At 33.8% G+C, this 19031-nt stretch overlaps 2 protein-coding genes across 2 annotated transcripts; both read right to left on the reverse strand.

The window, feature by feature from the left end:
* Positions 1-2340: 2340 nt before the first annotated feature.
* Positions 2341-7119, reverse strand: LOC117916878 (DNA-binding protein S1FA-like). The gene is made up of 3 exons (XM_034833083.1): positions 7024-7119; positions 6775-6874; positions 2341-2783 (listed from the first exon to the last, which is right to left on the reverse strand). The coding sequence occupies exons 2-3, from the start codon at positions 6826-6828 to the stop codon at positions 2568-2570; spliced, it is 270 nt and encodes an 89-aa protein (XP_034688974.1). The 5' UTR covers positions 6829-6874; positions 7024-7119; the 3' UTR covers positions 2341-2567.
* Positions 7120-7985: 866 nt separating this feature from the next.
* On the reverse strand, positions 7986-17263 carry LOC117916588 (transmembrane protein 209). The gene is made up of 7 exons (XM_034832699.1): positions 16937-17263; positions 15714-15769; positions 14685-15601; positions 13705-13903; positions 13393-13572; positions 10027-10403; positions 7986-8543 (listed from the first exon to the last, which is right to left on the reverse strand). Exons 1-7 carry the CDS (start codon positions 17119-17121, stop codon positions 8403-8405), a joined length of 2055 nt encoding a protein of 684 aa, XP_034688590.1. The 5' UTR covers positions 17122-17263; the 3' UTR covers positions 7986-8402.
* Positions 17264-19031: the final 1768 nt, after the last annotated feature.

The following is a 19031-nucleotide window of genomic DNA, read 5'->3' on the forward strand; positions in this document are numbered from 1 at the left end:
GACAACTTGATATCTATTGATAATTAAAAAGGAACACAAAATTTATTTTATTATTCAACAAATTGATAACAATCTAAGACAATTTTGTTTTTCTTCCGTTTTTCCTTAACTTTTTTTCATGGTTAACCAAATAAAAGAAAATAATTTTTTTCCCTTAAATTTTATATGGATAACCAAACAAGTGAAAAAAATTATTTTCATTTCCTTAACTTTTTCTTTCCTTCCAATTTTCTTTCTCTCGCATTTTCCAGGAACCAAACATAGCCTTAAAGAAAAAAATATATTTGAAGCATTTACTTCATAACCTCAATTTGTATTCAATTAAACTACAATAATCCTTATATGGATCGAAGAAATCCATATGTTTATGGTATAATCACCGTAGTGAATACATAGTAAAAAAAATGATATACAAATAATCTGATTGTTCATACATGTTCAATTAGAGGTTAGAAATCGAAATTTCAATTATTGTAATATATGTTAATAACTTAAATCTTGTTGAAAATTTTGAAGAGTTCATAAGAACGATTACTTATTTGAAAAGAAATTTTGAAATAAAAGATATTTGGAAGGACAAAATTTTGCTTCGACTTGTAACTTAAGTATGTTTTAGATGGAATTTTTGTCTATCAATCAATATACATAGATAAAACTTTGAAGTAGTGTTGTATAGGCAAAACAAATTCATTAAACTCACCGATGGTCGTGCATTCACTGAAAATGAATAAATACCAATTTCCTCTCTGTAAAGATCAAGAAGATTTACTTAGTCTTAAAATATCATATCTTAGAGCAATTAGTGTACTTACATATCTTGCAAATTATATACGACTACATATTGTATTTTTTTGTCAATTTACTAACAAGGTTCGATGCTGTACAAATAGAAGACATTGGAATAGTTTCAAACATATGTTGCACTATCTTCATAGGGCAATAGGTTTGTTTTTATTTAAGAAATTCAAAATCACAATTATTTTGGTAGGTGAATGCAAGTTATCTTTTGGACCCTTATAAAGCTCAATCTCAAATAAGATACGAATTTATTTGTGGTAGTACTAATATATCATTTAGATTCATAAAGTAAACAATGATTTTTCACTTTTTCAAATAATTTGGAAATATTTCTAATTTATGAAATAAATCGTGAATATATATGATTAAGATTTATGATCCAATATATTCAAGAACCATGTGAATTATACTCAATTAAAGATGATACAACAATATTATATGAAGGTGATACTATAGGTTGCACAAATTAAAGAAAGGTTATATTTACAAACAGGTGATAGAGTTAAAGTATACATATATTCTTTCGCTTAGGGTTTTTTTTATTAATAAGATATTCCTAGAAAACCAAGATTATTTTAATAAAATTCTGAATTAATTCAGATTAATTCAATCAAAAAAAGGCTATTTGATTAATAATTCATTTATGTCACGGAAAAAAAAGAAGTTATGCTTCAAACCATTTTTAATAATAAAAAATTATACGATTAAGTCAATTTTCATTTTAAGAAAAATGGAATGAAACAACTTCTATTTTTCGCGTTTTAAAAGGAAAGTGTTACAAAGGTTCATAAATTTAAATAAATAAAAAATATCCTTGAACACAATTTTGTTTATAAAAGAAAAATAGAAAATTTCCTTTTTATAAAAAATAAAAATTAAAGCAAAATAACCCACACCCAAGCTTTAAGAATGATGTTAGGTTAATAACGTTGTTCTAAAACAAAAATTAAATTTTAAAAGCTTTTATTTTTTATTTTTTTATTTTTGCCAACACAAGAATTTCTAGATGTTTAATAAAATCTCTTATAATATCAAACTATTTATCTTAAAATTATAACTTAAATTAAAGTCAACAGTGAAAACTATGGTTCACGGTACACGCGTATATAGAGTCGGAACATTTCAAATTTAACCGTCAAGCTGTGACAAGTCACAGCTTAACGTTAAATTACAACTTAACGTTATGGAAAGGTCAGATGTAATACTTTCAGTTTCAGCTACTCAGAGAATTCAAAATCTCAACTTTCGATTAGAACCTGTAGGCCCTTCTGCAACTTTATAAGGCTAATGGCATCAAGCCCATTTTTTTTACCTCCCTTAAACAGATATTTAACCTAAGAGGCAGGAGCAGGCCTGGCCAGGTTTTCTCCTCATTTTAACACCAAGATCAAGGCTGGCTGGAATTAACTAGTGAACAAAATGCCACACCACTTAGTAAGCTATCACAAAAAACATACAAATATGAGAGCTGGTTGGATGTAACTCACCCATGGGTTTTGGTTTCGTTGCCTGTGTAGGGTGGGCTAGAGCTCCTGTGATAAGTTACCATATAAAGGGAAGCACATTAACTGAATTTTTCATGACAACCATATAATTTAAACTCCCGGACCTAGGGTTTTAATCCAAAATCAACTAGATGTCCATCAAAAGTGACTCAAGACCCAAGCAATATTGTCTTCAAACGCCAATGGGCATCAAGAAGAGGAAAATCTCATTGTAATAGCTCAACATAAGAGGAAATGAAAATAAATAGCCCTAAGACTACTCAATTACTCTCCTGGAGCTGAGACACCTTGCTTGAGCCTCTCCCTTTTCATCTTCTTCTTGGATACAGGCTTCTTCTTTCTTGGTGGAAGGGTCTTCTGAGCATACACATAGAGTGCATAGTTCCCAACTAGGAAAACCAATAGCAGACCGACAACAAGAAGCAGGACTATCAAACCTGGGTTAAATCCTTTGGCATCAGCATCCTTGATCACATTACCCTGTTTGTCAATAAAGAAACATTGAGAACTTATTCAATCATCAAAAGGCAAAATAAATTTATATGAAAAAAAAAATGAAAAACTAAAATCATAACAAGTAGTGCAGAAGATAATTTTACATGAACCATAATGCGGATTGAGAGAGAATGCTGATTAACTCCATGCAATAAGTTACTTTCCCACAAGTTTGGCCTGTTGCTAATAGAGGGGCCAATGCCAATGAGATGCTATAGTTGAGGAGGCCCACAAAGCCTCAACCTTGAGTGTGTGACATGTTTAGGTAGCGAGGAGAGTTGATCACCTATTATCTGGTAACAACGGAATTATGTCATAGACTGTTCAAGCTTGCTGGATTTGGGCCTAGAGAAGCAGCAAAACTATTATGGTCATTGCTATTTGAGATTTTGGTGGCACTGCTATGGGTAGAATGCTATGGCATGTTGCTAAATTTGCCTCACTTTAGGCAATCTGATTAAGAGAAAATGCCAAGATATTTGAGACAGATTCAGAATATTGGAGACAGTTTGGGTTGTGGTGTCATCTCTTCAGAGTTCCCAAGCACTCCACTTAGAGTGATCACTTTGGATTGGGGAAATGCTTGTTGGTTGTGACACCAGGACAACTGTAGGGGTGTACCTGAAGTAGATCTTGTCCCCATTCAGCTTTAACATATGCTAATTCCTGGGGTAGATAGGCTTTGGTAGAGGTTTCCATGATCATAAATAAGTTCAGAGCTTTTTTTCCCATGCCAGTTGGGGTGGTGTTGACAGTAAATGCAGACGTATATACTTTGTTGGAAGGCTTAACCTAGGGAATTGCTTTGGGTTAAGTCAGTTTCCTAATAAAGGATGATTCAAATTTTGAGTTTATCAGCCAAAAAAGGTCCATGGAAGATTGCATATGCAAAGGATACCTTGATTTGTCGGCTGAGTTGGCTGCTCTTTTATCTAGGTTCCATGTTTCTCCAACCAGTTGGAGGATTCTTAGGGTAAGCATTGTGCTTCTAGCTTTGAGGTTTTTGTTGGGGAATTCATGCCTCCTTAGCCATCTTGTCTCTTGGCCTTTGTTTTGGGCTTTTGACCTATATGGGGCTTTTCTTGTTCTCCACTTCCCAAATTATTTTTTGTGGTTGCTGTCCCCTTTAGCATTTAGGTTCTCTTCTTCTGATCAGTTCTTGTATGCTTTGCAAAATATTCCATCCTTGCTTGTACTCTCACTCACTCGATGAATTGTTGTTTCTGATCAAATTGTAATAATAGTAGTAATAGCAGTGATAATCATAATAATGAAGTGATTTTTTTTTGGGAGGGCTAGAAAAAAAAATTCTAACAAATCTAACAGTAGCAAGGTGGCAAGAGTAGAAATTGGTAGCGGCAGAATAAATATGCAATTTTATTACTCTGTTCATTGAAGAAAAATCATTTTCCGAACAAATTTTACGTTAAGAATGATAGCACAGAAAGATTGATATATAATTGCAGGATGAACAGTTCCAAGAGGGCCTGAACAGATACAGTACCAAAATAAAATTGTAAAAGTTTCTCAATCATGGAAATAAAAATTTTAATGATGCGCTAACAAAATTAAATATAAAAGAAAATGTGGAACAAGTAGAACAATCTACTAGCTGATTGTATGGCAAGTATTCAGTAAAAAATTCTATCCACATGATAGCACAGAAAGATTTATATATAATTGCAGGATGAACAGTTCCAAGAGGGCCTGAACAGATACAGTACCAAAATAAAATTGTAAAAGTTTCTCAATCATGGAAATAAAAATTTTAATGATGCGCTAACAAAATTAAATATAAAAGAAAATGTGGAACAAGTAGAACAATCTACTAGCTGATTGTATGGCAAGTATTCAGTAAAAAATTCTATCCACAGAATCTTGAGGATGGTAAGAAACAACAGAATGAATAATGAAGACCATCACTAAAACCATGTTTTCATGACAAGGAGGTCATGTTTCCACTTTCCAGATAACTAAAATTTCCTACATATCCTGGGTAAAAAATAATTCTAAGAATAGATGCTGCCTCAACCAAAGTTAGATTTCCAGACCATTACTTTCTGTTTTTGTTGCCTCCACAGCTGGTAAAGGATCTTTAATTTGTTTTCTCCTTGAAGACCTTAACATAACAAGACTTTCACTAGAGATAGGGAACTAAGGGAAGGTCAAAAAACAAAAAGTATAGGTTCTGTTTGGGAAGTGTTTTCGAAAACAGTTCTTAAAATTAGTTTTTGAAAACTATTCTCTGATATTTTGTAGAACAAAGGTTTATTTGGGAACTTGAAATGTTCTTAACCCGTTTTTTATGTTTTTAAATATTTTTAAAAAATAACTTTTATCTATAGTGTTTTATTTTCAATCATCCTTCGTATTTATAAAATTATTTTTTAAAACAACATTGAGAAAACAACTAAAATATATTTTCAAAAAATACCTTATTTTATGTTTTTAAGAAAAAGACAATTGTTTTCTTTTTTTTTTTTCAATCATTCTTCATATTTGTATAATTATTTTTTAAAACAGCCCTTAGAAAACAAGTGAAAACAACAAAAAAGAACTAACCTTGTTTTATGTTTTAAGAACAACAAACTTTTTTCTGTTTTCTAATTATCAAACATGTTTTACTATTTTTTTGTTCTTAAAAATAGAAAACTGTTCTAGAAAATACATTGCAAACATACCCATTGTCTCTTATGCAGTGCCCTTTCTCTTGGCTATTTGAGATGAATGAGCTTTATTCCTAGTTTGCTCCAAATACTAATCAAGGTTTCGTCTGGCAGATCTTGGGATGTAGAAGGTCCTATTAAATAGAGCATCCTTTTTCTACAATCCTTCATACTCTTTTTGGGGATCTTGTATTGACATTTTCAAAGCATGGTCCTCTTTGCTTCCTCCAATTCATATATGTAAATGTAGATGCACAAACACACATATATGCACAACATTCAACTAAACCAAGGCATCTTTATCACACCACAGTAAAGAGCAAATAAAAGGAATATCCATGAGGAGCACACAAGTTATTCCATCACTAACTGGCTACAAAAACAACATTGTTGGTAACTTCAAAACTCAAAATCAATTTAAGCAACTTGAAGGCATAATTTACACAAATAATTTTAATTTAACTATTTTGCTACACATATTTAAGCAATACTAATTTGTAGGCTATATATATCCATGCCAAATTCCTTTTTCTTTTTACTCTTAATCTTTTCACCAGGGATCAAAGACCAAGCATCACGAGTATGTCTTCATTTTGCATGTTTTTAAACAAAAATATAGGTCACACATCCCCTAAACCATATCATCCATGCCTGATCTTCTCCTCTCCTCGAATCCTTACACTTGCATCACAAGTTGTGCTTTTGTCTTTCACTGTTTTAAAGCAAAATATGGTTTCCATGCTCCAACTTCCAAACATAAGACTTCTGTCATAGACTTTCCTAATTCTGTCCCCTTTATTATATGAATAATCTTTCCCCCAATTTCGCTACATCTATTGCAGCCGTATCAAAATCCAAACTGTATTTGTTGAGATGAACATATTTCTCACCTAATCCAGATGAGAATGTGCTCAGACCATCCAGTGAATTCGTGACCAAGGAATAAACGTCCACAGAGAACAAGAAACTTAACCATTAACCAATTCAGTCTAAAAAATTAACTAAAACAGACTCTCTTTTCATTTTATCCATCCCTGTTTTCTCCTAAGAAAAATTCAACTACAATATAAATTATAATATATGCGGGGGGCAAAAACAAAAAAAAAAAAGAAAAACCTACCTAAACCAATCCAAAAATTCACACCAAGATCCCAAACAATGAAAGTCAAATATTCAAAACCAAAATTTATGTTCTTCCTCTATTCTTTTCCGGACAACCAAATCAAGACTCCACACAACACATTCGCATCAGATCTATGAAGAAAACAAAAGAAGACTGATACATAATCGAATGATGTTAGAAACCATACCATGCGCTCAAAAGAGGGAGGAACCTTATCAGCGAACTCGAAATCTTCCTCCATCTGGAGAACTCAAACCAGATCGCCAGATGTAAACCTTATTTCGCAACTGCAAAAACCGGATCAAGTCCAAAAAGAGAATCAGATATCAGAGACGAAACAAGAAAAATGAAACACTCAAAAGACTAGGATCTCTGCGGATCCAAGATCAATACAGAATTGGAAAAATGATTCGAGCGTATATGCAGAGAGAGATACCCTTTGGGCCGATCCCGGCTGTCTGGGTGGGTGGCAGCGGGGGTCATTCAAGTATTAGTATGCTGGTCCCGGGTCTCGTAACCAGTGAATACTGAAATTCTCATTCTCATAATTATTAAATTGGTTACTTGGCCGAATGATTTAAAAACAATATTTTATTTTTAAAAATAGAAAATTGTTTGATTGTTATTTTTTAAAAACAAAATAAAATAAATAGTCATAAATTACTTTCATCAATTTTAAAAAGAAAAAAAATATCATGACTTGATCATGTTTTTTTAAACATTTATTTTTAAAAAATTATTTTTAAATTAAAGAATCAAAAATAATTTTTAAGCTATAATTTTTGGCAACTCAAAGGCATGATATTTTTCAAACATCCATATTCAACCATATCATATCCAATTCTCCTCGAGAATAAGTGTTTTTAATCCACCATATCATATGCAAGTATAATTGTATTTGGATTAAATACACGTCATGTATCAGTTTAATAAATAGGTTGTTTTTGGATTAATCTATTATTATAATTTGACATATTTAATAATTATTTTTATTAATTTTATAATTATTATAATATATTTGACTCATTTAAAATTTAATTTTAAATAAATAGATGAATTAAATTATAAATATGTCATATTGAAAGATTAATAATATTAAAAAACATTTAATTAAAATGAATGAGATAAAATAACTTCCATGACATTATAAAATCGTTCTAACATTTTTCATCGTTGAACTTGTTATCCAAAAAGTGTTTGATGAAAGATAGATATTAAAAAATTAGACGATGTTTTGATTCATGTTTTTAACTCCATTATTATTTGAGTTTGAATTTGCATATTGAATTAAGTGCTTAAATTTTAACACAATACCAACATGGAATACCATCCCTACCCACGTACACCCACAAAACAAATACCCCTCACTTATATGCTATGTCATTGGATGCGTCAGCATAGCAAATCAGCAATGGGCCTTTGTTCATCTTATAACTTGGAATAATCCACCAAAAGGCACCTTGGTTTCACATGTTAGCAATAATGCGAATTGAACAAGTCAATTGTTTCAAACAAGTTACTTGCCTCAAAAGTACAAGGAGGGAAACTGTACTTTTTTTCCAAAGTTTAAACCAGACTCCCCCAAGTCCGGTGTCAATCATCTATCAGCAGTAAAAGGAGCATCTCTAACAATGATCTATTTTTTCAGGTACAAAATCTGAAAGCAGCCCTCCTATACCTGACAGAATCTTCTGCATCAGGGTATGCCGCATGATTTGATGAACACATTGGTCTGGTCCAAGTCCACCCTCGCTGATTTCTGCACCAAAACGGCTAGTACAAGCAAAACCACAAAGTGGGATGCCGTGTGAGTTCTCAATCTTCACTTTCTGAATCAAGAACTGGGAGGATGCACAGAGCAGAAGAACCAAGATGCATGCCCCGGATGATTCCCCCATAGCCGTACTTAATCCTGTGGCACAGAATTAAGATGGAATCCCATAGTGCAGTTCTTCCCTGAAAAACAAAGATCCAAATGTTACTACTAAAACTCACCTTGTGTGTCTGCAATCATATAAAGCACATAGACATTTTGCAAACATATAGAGCAAAGACAATAATACTTGAACATATGGCTAAAAAGTGTCTAAATAGAGCTGAATAGCAAAACTTGATCTTGTGGTTAACCTGAGTAGTTGGAATCAAGGCTTTGTTTAATTGAATTCTAAGTGCCCAAATGAGCATGAGCCCAGGAAAAGAAGCATCATAGCAGAGAAGACGAAGATTGACATTTATATCACTTTAAAATAATGGATGATCAGTAATGAAATATCCATGATATAGGTTGATTAGAAACCGCACTAGTTGTGCCTTATCCTCCTCTCGTTTTTGGAACTTCATACCCACTCAAAGTGCAGCTCCTTATTAATTGAAGTTGTCACAATTCTTTAGTCACAAATAAATTGACATTTTTTTTATTCCAACCTAAATGGCAAACATTCTCATATTGCCTATGACATTCATCATGTTAAACTACCAATTTTCCTAAAAACTTAAAACTTGTATGATATTGTCTATATCACACAGTCTAACACCCTATCTCACATGTAACCTTCATTCTTGGGCTTACACGTGAGCTTTAATAAATTGAGTAAATAAACATACAGTGGTAAGGTTTGAACACTTGACCTTCCACCAAATAAGGCTCTAATACCATATTAGACAAATAATTTTCCAAAAAAGTTTAAACTTTTTAGAAAATTGGTAATTCAATATGGTATCAAAACCTCTCTTAACAGGAGTTCATGTGTTCAAGCCTCACCACGTAATATTTATTTATTTATTTCTTCAATTTATTAAGCTCACATGTAAGCCAAAAGAGGTTGATTGTTGTTGTTTGCCAATGGGCTTGTGTGTCTCTCCACGTGCAGATATATGAGACCGCATATGAGGGAAGGTGTTAAAGTGTATTGATCTACATCCAAATCCTATAAGCTTAAGCTTTTATGAAAATTAGTAGTCCAACACATTTTATCCTCCAAGATCTTGCTAACGAACCAGTGAAATATCATCATAATTTTGCACAATTTTTTAATGTGCTTATATATATCACATTAACAAAAGTTCCCTCAATTTAACTGGTGTAGTTACATGTCAGGATTATGGCCTTGTTGAGTTGAGCACATGCTAGCTAAGAAATTACAACACATATATTGAGTTCTATGCTCCCTAATAGATTTCATTTATTTCAATCCCAATGCAAGCGCATAATTATTATATACCATTAGCCATCATTTTAATTGGTGTAGCTTTTACATGTCAGGACTACGGCCTTGTAGTTTCATTTATTTCAATCATGCTCAAACATTTCAAGAAGCAATGGATATGTATTATTTTTGCCTTGGTTCCAGATAAAAATATTAATGGTAATCTAATAACCAGCATTACAAACACCCAGTGCAATCACATAATATATTATTTATCATCAACCACCACCTACCTGAAGAGAGAACTGCAGCTTCTTATCCCAGTACAAGGCAAAGATTGGAGGGCTTTGCCTTCCGACAACCAGTATACTAGCTCCTGGGTGAAGAGTAGAAGGAACACCAGATGTGACAGCTATGTACTTCTCAGGAAACCTTTCCTTTGGAGGCAAAACTCCCAAGAATAAGGGATTTTTGGTAGACTGTGCTCCAATAAAAGATGTAGGATCCATGTGCAGTGTCCACTTAGGGTGTTCTAGGAAAGCACAGAATAGATATAAAAGCAAGTGAGAATCAGTAGGAAGCTCAAGAGTCCACTTCTTGTTCCTTTTGTCATAAACCTCTCCATTTCCAAGATACTCATAATTCTTCAAGCAGGTTCCATCAGCAAGCTCTGTGAAATTCCACAAGTGGGCAAGCCAAGGTTAGATTGCATACACTAAGGGAACATTTGGCAAAACAATCTAATCACTTAATATGATTTAATGATTTAATAACCTAATTAAAGTCAATAAGCATATGTTCCGTACAATAATTTAATAATACTACTTGAAGTTTAAATTAAATTAAAGTGATAATTTTGAAAAAAAAAACTAGGTTTTTTCTAATCCAAAATAGTTTGTGCCTTCATCTGTTCAAACTCTTGGATCCTCTCAACTCTCTACCACAATATTAAGGTGCCGTTTGCAATTGATTGTAGGGCCTCAAAATCACTCTTGTAATAATCTTTTACAACAAATATATTTGGTGAAAAATAAAAAAGTGACTATCAGAGAATTTGGCCTGCTTTGGCAGCAGTTTGGAGAAGCAGGTAAAATGTGTTAGCCAAAGGTTTCCCATCATGAATTTTAATGATCACAAAACAAAAGATAAACATTTAATTATGTGCTTGAGTTTTGTTTAAGCAGGTTATATAATTGGCAATCAATCTTTTAAAAAATCAAATCAAGCCAAGGACACAAGACCATGCACCAAGGAAGAGCTTCAAGTTGATTTTTTTTCTTAGGTCTTAATACATGTGCAGTCGTCGAGGTGTGCTCAATTAGGATTACATATATATTTATTTTTTATTTTTTTATTATTTTTTTATAACTAAGGAACCTTCCATGACTAAGCCCCTCAAACTCTCCATGGGGAACCAAACCTTGGGGTAATGACCACACCCACTACAACCAGCACTGCATAATCCAGGGCTTTGAACCTTGGACCGTGCACCTCTACCACACATCCTAACATTTGTCCCAACCAACTGAGCACCCTGATGGGTAACATATATATTTTATAAATCACCTTGCACTTCAGTTTTCTTAAAACATCTCAACCAATTATCCCTTAAATTTGTTCTAAGATTCTTTAAAATTGGATGAAATGAGACTTGACGAAAACCACAATGTTGGGGTGCAACAATGCTACTCTTAAGCCCGGGGGTGAGTCACTCAAATGATGGCTCTTACAACAGGCCTGAGGGGTGTGATGTTGAATGGTATAAAAGGTTTGACCTACCCTCATTGAACACCAATTGGTTTTTAGATGAGATGGTTGAAGCTTGATCTAAGAATTATTATTAGGGCCAAGGGTCATGAGTTCAAGTCAAGGGAGTGTCCTGTTAAGGGAGGGATTGTTAGGGTGCAACAATGCCGCTCTTAAGCCCAGGGATCGGTCACCCAAATGATGACTCTTAGAACAGGCCCAGGGGATGTGATGTTGACTATCATAAAAAGTTTGGCCTACCCTCACTGAACACTAATTGGTTTTCAGATGAGATGGTCAAAGCTCAATTCAAGACAACTAATCGGAAGTGTCATTTAATTGGATTTCAAAAATTGTTTTGCAGTTTTATCTAGCTAGCCCCTTGACTATTTAGAGCTTAAATTTTCAAAAATGTCAACACTGGAAAAATCAAGGGGCTACTGATTGAGCAAGGGTGTGAAGGTTGGCTAGGCAGTGGCTTCCAATCTTGGTACCAATTGAGGAACCAACCAATTGACCATTACCATAACCAGTTGACCACTCACCTCCAACAGTCACTTTGCAACTCCATAACAGATAGTGCATGGTTGACTGCTCGATTGACCAACTGAGCTATAACTTGTGCCTGAAGACTAGTTTTAGCTTAGAACTCCTATTTAAAGTTGTTTAAACTCATTTATGATGTTACCAACTCTTGAAAATCATTCATATTATTAATTTAAGAGCTTCCATTCAATCTCTTGAGCACACCTACCCCCAAACTTACAAACCTCATTTACTGCACTTCTAGCCTTTTTTCTTTTTCCCTTTTTTTTTTCTTTCTTTCTTTTTTTTTTTTTTTTTTTTTTTTTGGTAATTGTATTGTACCTTATGTGAGGAAGATTTGATTATGTGTAAGGGATCACTTGAAGCTTGTAAAGGTCCATTGGAACCTTGAATCCAAGTGTAAGAAGATTGGGTAATTTTGGTTGAAGAAGTCCTAGGTCTAGTGAAAGGAGCCTCAAGCTTGGAAAGAAGCAAAAGGAAGCGAATGTAGATAATTGTCAAACTATTATTTTAAATTGACTATTGTATCTTCAAATAATTTCCTCCTACAATTTCTTTACATTTTTTTCTCTCATTCTCTTCTATTCCAAAACCTTTTCTACTGGTATTTTGATTTTATGCTACTTATTATAAAAGGCAAAAAAATAAAAAAATAAAATACAATTATGAATGCTTTCACTTGAATTCAGTCAAAATAGAGAAATGAGAACTTTTTAAAAATAAAACAATAATTACATTTTAATAATATAATAATTTATTAAATTAAATGTTGACTTTTATATCAAACTAAAGAAGTATTTAAATTTTTAACATCCCTATTTTGATCATTGTATATGTAAACAATAAGTTAATAATCTAGTTTACTAGACACTTATATCTTAGTTTTAAAACTCATAGGACCTTTGAAACGGTAATTTACCCAGCACCCAACTATTTCTTGTCACAACTAATTTTTCTTTTAACATAGCTAAAAGTGATTTTTCTAGAAGTTGCAACAATACTAAAACTGGCCCCAAACCTTTCATCCCTTATTTCTCTCCCATAACCTTATCACTTAACATTAATAAGTGTAAATATATTAAATTTAATAGTTTTAAAAGCTTTTAGGTTGATTTTACCAAACAGCCTTGATTTTTAAAATAAGTATTAAGAACTAAGTTTTGCATCTACAAATTCAGCAAAATCCATATTAAATCATTTTAAATCGTTAAATATTTGAGTTTATATTTTTCGAGATGCCAACAAGGCGCCACCTAATGGTTGCCTTAATGTCTATTTCACTAAAATAATTATTTTCAAATGAGTAAAGGAAATCTAAAGTAGGCGATAAATGATAAGCATATAATGCAAGATTAGATTCTAATTACCCCGGATCCGTTGTACAGTATAATCTTCCCGAACACTGCTTTGTGGCAGCAAACCTTTAACCCACTCTCCTTTCATCAATGCATGAAGCCTTTGGTGCTCAGTAATGGCATCCACACACTCTTGCATGATAGGAATCATTGGATTCTGCTGAGGTGATTGTTGTATGTTGGACAACTTTGCTGCAAATGATGACAATAAACACATGAAATCCACCACAAAGATCCATCACAAAATCAATCCAGCAAGTTTAATATGCATACAATAGTCCTGTCAAAAAATATGTATACAATAGTAGTGGTGGAGCAGCTTACGCAAGGAAACATCAAGAGCCTGCACAAGAGTTGCACGTAATTGATGAAGAAGCCCATCTTCATCAAGAGTAAATGTTGGTTGCCATTCCTTAGTCCTATCGACTGGAGACACAGTAGCAGGAGTTCCAGTAGTAGGCAAATCACTTCCCACTTGATTGATTGTAATAGAAATACCAAGTTTAGCAGCCGCTTGCATTACCTGCAAACATGATAATTTGACCATAATTAGGCATAAGAGGGATATTGTACAGAAAAAAAAAATCTCATTATCATCCCATTAGATCTTTCAGCTTTTGCAATCCTTGTCGGGAGATCCGTGTGATCTTGCAATGCATATACACCATGCTGGTAGACTGTTGACATGACCATTGTTCACATTCTCAATTTTTAAGGAGCTTATGATTATATTTTTGTATTAAACTAATGCTTACCGTGATCTCTTAGATTATTTCTTTATTCCTTCAGAGATTACCAAAATTACCATATGGTGCAACAATTTTACAATGCATCAAAATCAATACAATTTTTTTTCTAAATCTTTAAAGTTTAGAACATTGCCAACTTTTGGATATACATGAAACAACATGGTGCAGAAAATTGAGTATTTTGGAACTAAACATGAAAATCCTGAATGCTTTTAGCAGTTTCCAAATTTGTTATGAAGTCTCCAAATCACTTATAATCATTCCCTAGAAGCAGCATTTGCTTCTGTCCTTTCTAAAATTAGTTATAATTTCTCCTAGAGAACTCCACATTAACTTTTACTAGCTCTCAAATGCTATTTGCCAAAAAATCCTTAAATTCCCCGTATTTGGAATTTTAAGTGATTACTGATTGTATTGACACTCAAAATAATTATTTACTAAATGCATTCAAAACAAAATAGTTGTTACACACAATATACATTTTACCAAACATGGTGGACCAACAACATGAGGATGAGAGAAATGAAAATGCGGATGGTAATGATGATAACTGACCTGATTATGGCTGGTTTCAATTTTGCTAACTAGAGGATTGAGCAAAACCAAAGAAAACCATTGCCTAAGATGGTCACGCCACTGCTCGATTTGAGGATAGATGCCTAAATGATCAAAAGCCTCAATTGCTTCTTCCATGGACATAGGTGGTGGAATCTCACCCTCTCCCTTTTTAGGGGGAGTGCTGAACTTCTGGGAACCAGGGGACATCCTCACAGACCTTAATGGTGTACTCCTTGTAGCTCCAGAAGCATTGCCTGAACTGGCAATGGTACTAGGACTGGTGATGCCGAACCCATTAATGGTAGGTGGTGGAGTTGCCAGTTTTCCTGCTGATTCGGTGATTTTCTCATTTACATCTGCCAAGAACCGCTCAAGCTTTTCTTCTGTTGTTATCTCTTTAGTGAAGGAGCCTCCCTTATTTGACCAAGGGGTCAAGGCTAATGGATCCATACCTGGTGAAGTCTGAACAGGAGGTAGCTGTGATGTGGGTCCAGGGACAAGATATAGAGAAGATGGAGAAACTGGTGATTTAGATGGAGTACTGAGAGAGCGTAACTTATTCCCACTACTGCTGCTTGACTTATCAGTGCCAATTCGAGATGCACGATTTGAACTAGCAACCGGAGGATGAAGTGGAACAAGGGCATCTGATGAAACAGACGGCAAATGAGATTTAGATTTAGGGGGCTTCTTTGAAGTTTCAGACATGACCTGTTCAACCTTTGGCCTGATTCCCAAAAGCCCTAGTTGACGATTTGTAAGGCATGTTTGATCCTTAGTTCCCTTGGAGGGAGATATAACCGATACACCAGCAATATTTCTTGCTCTTCGCAAGTAGATGGCTTTGAAAAGGGCAGAAATAGTTCCAACAAAAACTAAGCCTACCACCGTCTCTATTACCTTGGCAAAAAAATCTGAAGCACAAACACAAATTTTGGAAAATAATAATTAAGAAGGAAAACTATAGCAATCAGAGGACGGGGTTTAAACCAATCAAAGGGACAATCTTCGAACTGTATAACTTACAAGCTGCCTCTTGGGAAATATTTTTGACTCTCAATTTGTTGACAAACCCATTTTCCCTTCAAGAATCCACAATAAATGATTGTGTTAGCCACATGAAACTCAAAACTAATCAACCACAAGACACAAATGTAGCCAATACCTTAAAAAAATATATTTCCCAATTTTAATTAACCCTCCATTCAGTTGCTGAAAACAATGAGGAAGGATATGGCACAAAATTCTGCACCGCGTGCTTTCCAAAATTACAGCAAACTGAACAGCCGTATTCCACTTAGTCGAGAGGTTATCATTTAGGTTCCAAACAGTGACAATCATGGATTGTTTGTTCCAATTAAAAACTTGATGAGAAAAAGGAAATGTGTTCATACAGAAAGATAACACTACTGAGCATTGTCAATGTATGATAACAAAGTTACATTATTGAAATTTTATCTAACATTTTATCTGAAAAATGTTTCCCAGAAAAAAGCTACATCGAAAATTTTACTTAATATTTGTCTTAATAAAACTGGCATGCCCATCCCATTATCTGGAAAATATTCCCCAAAAATTAGAAGAGGAAACCCATTTTATGCCATTCCAAAGAAATGCAGAAGTCTAATTTTAAAAAATAATAAATAAATAAAGCACAAAATCAGATGCCTGTACCATTCTCAGGGAGGACATTTCTTTTTCGACCTATTTGCTATTAAGTAGTTGGGTTTACACATCCAACTGTCCTTGAGACATTTTCTCATGTTTGGGAGGGGGGGTTAAAAGGGAAAAACTATTGGAAAACCCCCAATTACAATTGTTCTCGTAGAATCTAAATTACGTTTTTATAAGAGCCAATTCTGTACCACTTCAACACGATAGAAAATGGTCTCGGTTTCTAAATTTGGGCTGTCGTTGCCAGCTTTTTTCATCTATTGTTATATAGATTCCCCAATACCGTAAATGATCACAAAACCTCAATAACAACTAGCCTCATATCCCATCACAGATACATAATTTTCCCTTGATTCTTTCCACCAGAAAAGTTGACCTTAAACCCTGACAAAAGCCTAACCTCTAAAGCACTAGAACAAAAATCTTCACATATCATGCTAAAATTATACAAACCCTAGTTTCTAAAAAAACAAGATTGTTGAAACAATACAAACCCTAGACTCAAATCAAGCTGCAGAAACAAAACGTATTGAAGAATTAACATCTCCAATGCACTGCGTACAGAGAGTGAGTACCTGGAGATAAAGCCGAGAAAAGCAAAGGCCGAAGCAGTGGAGACAAGGAAGATAGACAGGAATGTGGACTTCGACGGCCGAAGACTGTTGGCGGTTAGGACTGCAGATAGGGCTGGGTTCTGATACACCGAAAACTTTGAAGGTTTGGATGGGGAGGAGCTCCTTTCTCTTCCTCCCCCGTCCATTGTGAATGTTGACAAATATTTTCTTTTGATTGTACGGAGATTAACTCTTCTCACTGCATTGTCGAAGGTTTTTGATGCAGAGTAGGTTCTCAGAACTGCTTAACACATTCAGTTTGAATGTGAGACCACTTGCTTTGAAAGCCAAAACGCACCGTTTTATCAATCCCCACTATTTTCTCCGTTTTCACCTTTATTCGAAAGCTATAACTCAGGACAGTACTTTCCTCCGTTTCTGCTTTTTCCTTGATATATATATATATAGGAGAATTGTGATTTATACCGAGATGGAGATGGGTTTGGAAATTAGCCCTAAGTCCTCCTAACCCGTATAATTGGGCCCAAAACCCAACAAAGTATTGCAAATTGAGATGAAGGATATTGACATTCCATAAACTCAGAAATGCCCTTAGCTGACCTAGAAAAAAAATAAATAAATCATGTTGGAAATACAATTTGCAAAATGGATTCCAAGTTTAGCAATTAAAATATTTCTCCTATTAGTTTTTATTTTTTGAAGAATTGAGGACGTTGAAGCCCCGGACGATTCGAAACTCTAGCCGCCATCATTTACTTTGGATCCTGGTGGTCGTCGTTGTCGTCAACATTGCTGTAGCCACACGCTTATCCCCAAAAGAGCTTGAAGTCCCATTATCATCATTGTAGTAGTCGACATCCTTGTGTTCCTCACCGTTGCCATTTTTCTCTTTGTCAGCATCAAAACCTTCACCAGTGAAAGTTTTTCGGTTGTTGGGAATTTAGTTTTCCATGTACTTCTCGCTCAAGTGCTTATACACAATCTTGATTAATTTTGTATTTGGTTTTGTTTTTGCACTTTTCATTGGCTTTTTCTCAATAAAATTGGCTTGTTTGGATGGGAATGTGAACTATTTTTGGGCTCTCCTTTTTGGGCAAGTTAGGGATTCTACTTTTAGTATTGGAACAAAGTGAATATGTGTGATAGACTTAACAACTTTGCCCATGGATCTACAAGTGAAGAAGAACTACAAGTAGAGTTGTAGGACTTTGATTTTCATCCTGAAACTTGGGCATTCTAATTTCCAGCACTATGGGAAATAATTTTTTGGAATGTCTTTGATAATGTGGGCATGCAACTAAGTAGTCGTCATGTAATTTTATTTGTTTCTTCCATTTTATTTTTATTTTTTGGTTTTTTCTTTTAACATGTGATCAGATTCACAATAAGGGTGCAATTGCACTGTGTAATGGTGTATTAGTATTCATGATGAATTAATAAAAATACATATAGAACATAAGTTAATTTTAAAATCACAATATATATCAAATTTTGAGTAATGCATTCTACACTCTAAGTCTAAGACTATGGTTTTTTTCTTTTTTCAATAATATTAAAATTTCATAAATATAAACTTAATTCTAAAGATATAAGAAAAATCTGAAAAAATATGTTGGAAAAAGAGTATATGTGCAGTTTAATAGGAAAACATTGAGGAGAGATGGAGAATTTTCGGAAAATTTAAATTATATGGATTACAAAAAACAAAATATGAAGTTACAAATTTTGGATGATGAAATTTAGAAATCAGAGTTGAGCGAATTTTTGAAAATCAATTGAAATATTTAAAGGAAAGTAGTTTTATACACCCTTATATAGTTAATACATTTACTTTATACATTTAATGTAAATACCTTGTACACCTGCACAAATTCCATAGGCCTAGCATGCAATGTATGAATATGGGTGGGTTAACCATATTTCTATTGTCATGGCTCAGGGAAAAGAGGAAAGACTGAACCTAATTTATGTCCACATTCATCATTAGTGGAGTAGGTAATCGAATTAACATATAAAATGTCAAGAAAATGCATTGAATCAATGTGTCATCAAGTAATGTATTTGTGAAATGTCTCTCATCCTTACCAAAGGGAAA

This window comes from Vitis riparia, chromosome 6 (genome assembly GCF_004353265.1).
Source record: "Vitis riparia cultivar Riparia Gloire de Montpellier isolate 1030 chromosome 6, EGFV_Vit.rip_1.0, whole genome shotgun sequence".
NCBI lineage: Eukaryota > Viridiplantae > Streptophyta > Magnoliopsida > Vitales > Vitaceae > Vitis > Vitis riparia.

Bases quoted from the DNA above. Each gene is read 5' to 3' on its own strand.
- LOC117916878 (XM_034833083.1), bottom strand. From the start codon at position 6,828: ATGGAGGAAGATTTCGAGTTCGCTGATAAGGTTCCTCCCTCTTTTGAG. The intron at 2,784-6,774 runs GTATGGTTTCTA...ATTGACAAACAG, and splicing joins CTCCCTCTTTTGAGCGCATG to GGTAATGTGATCAAGGATGC.
- LOC117916588 (XM_034832699.1), bottom strand. From the start codon at position 17,121: ATGGACGGGGGAGGAAGAGAAAGGAGCTCCTCCCCATCCAAACCTTCA. The intron at 13,904-14,684 runs GTCAGTTATCAT...TCATGTTTGCAG, and splicing joins TTGAAACCAGCCATAATCAG to GTAATGCAAGCGGCTGCTAA. The intron at 10,404-13,392 runs GTAATTAGAATC...GGAATTTCACAG, and splicing joins TACTGTACAACGGATCCGGG to AGCTTGCTGATGGAACCTGC.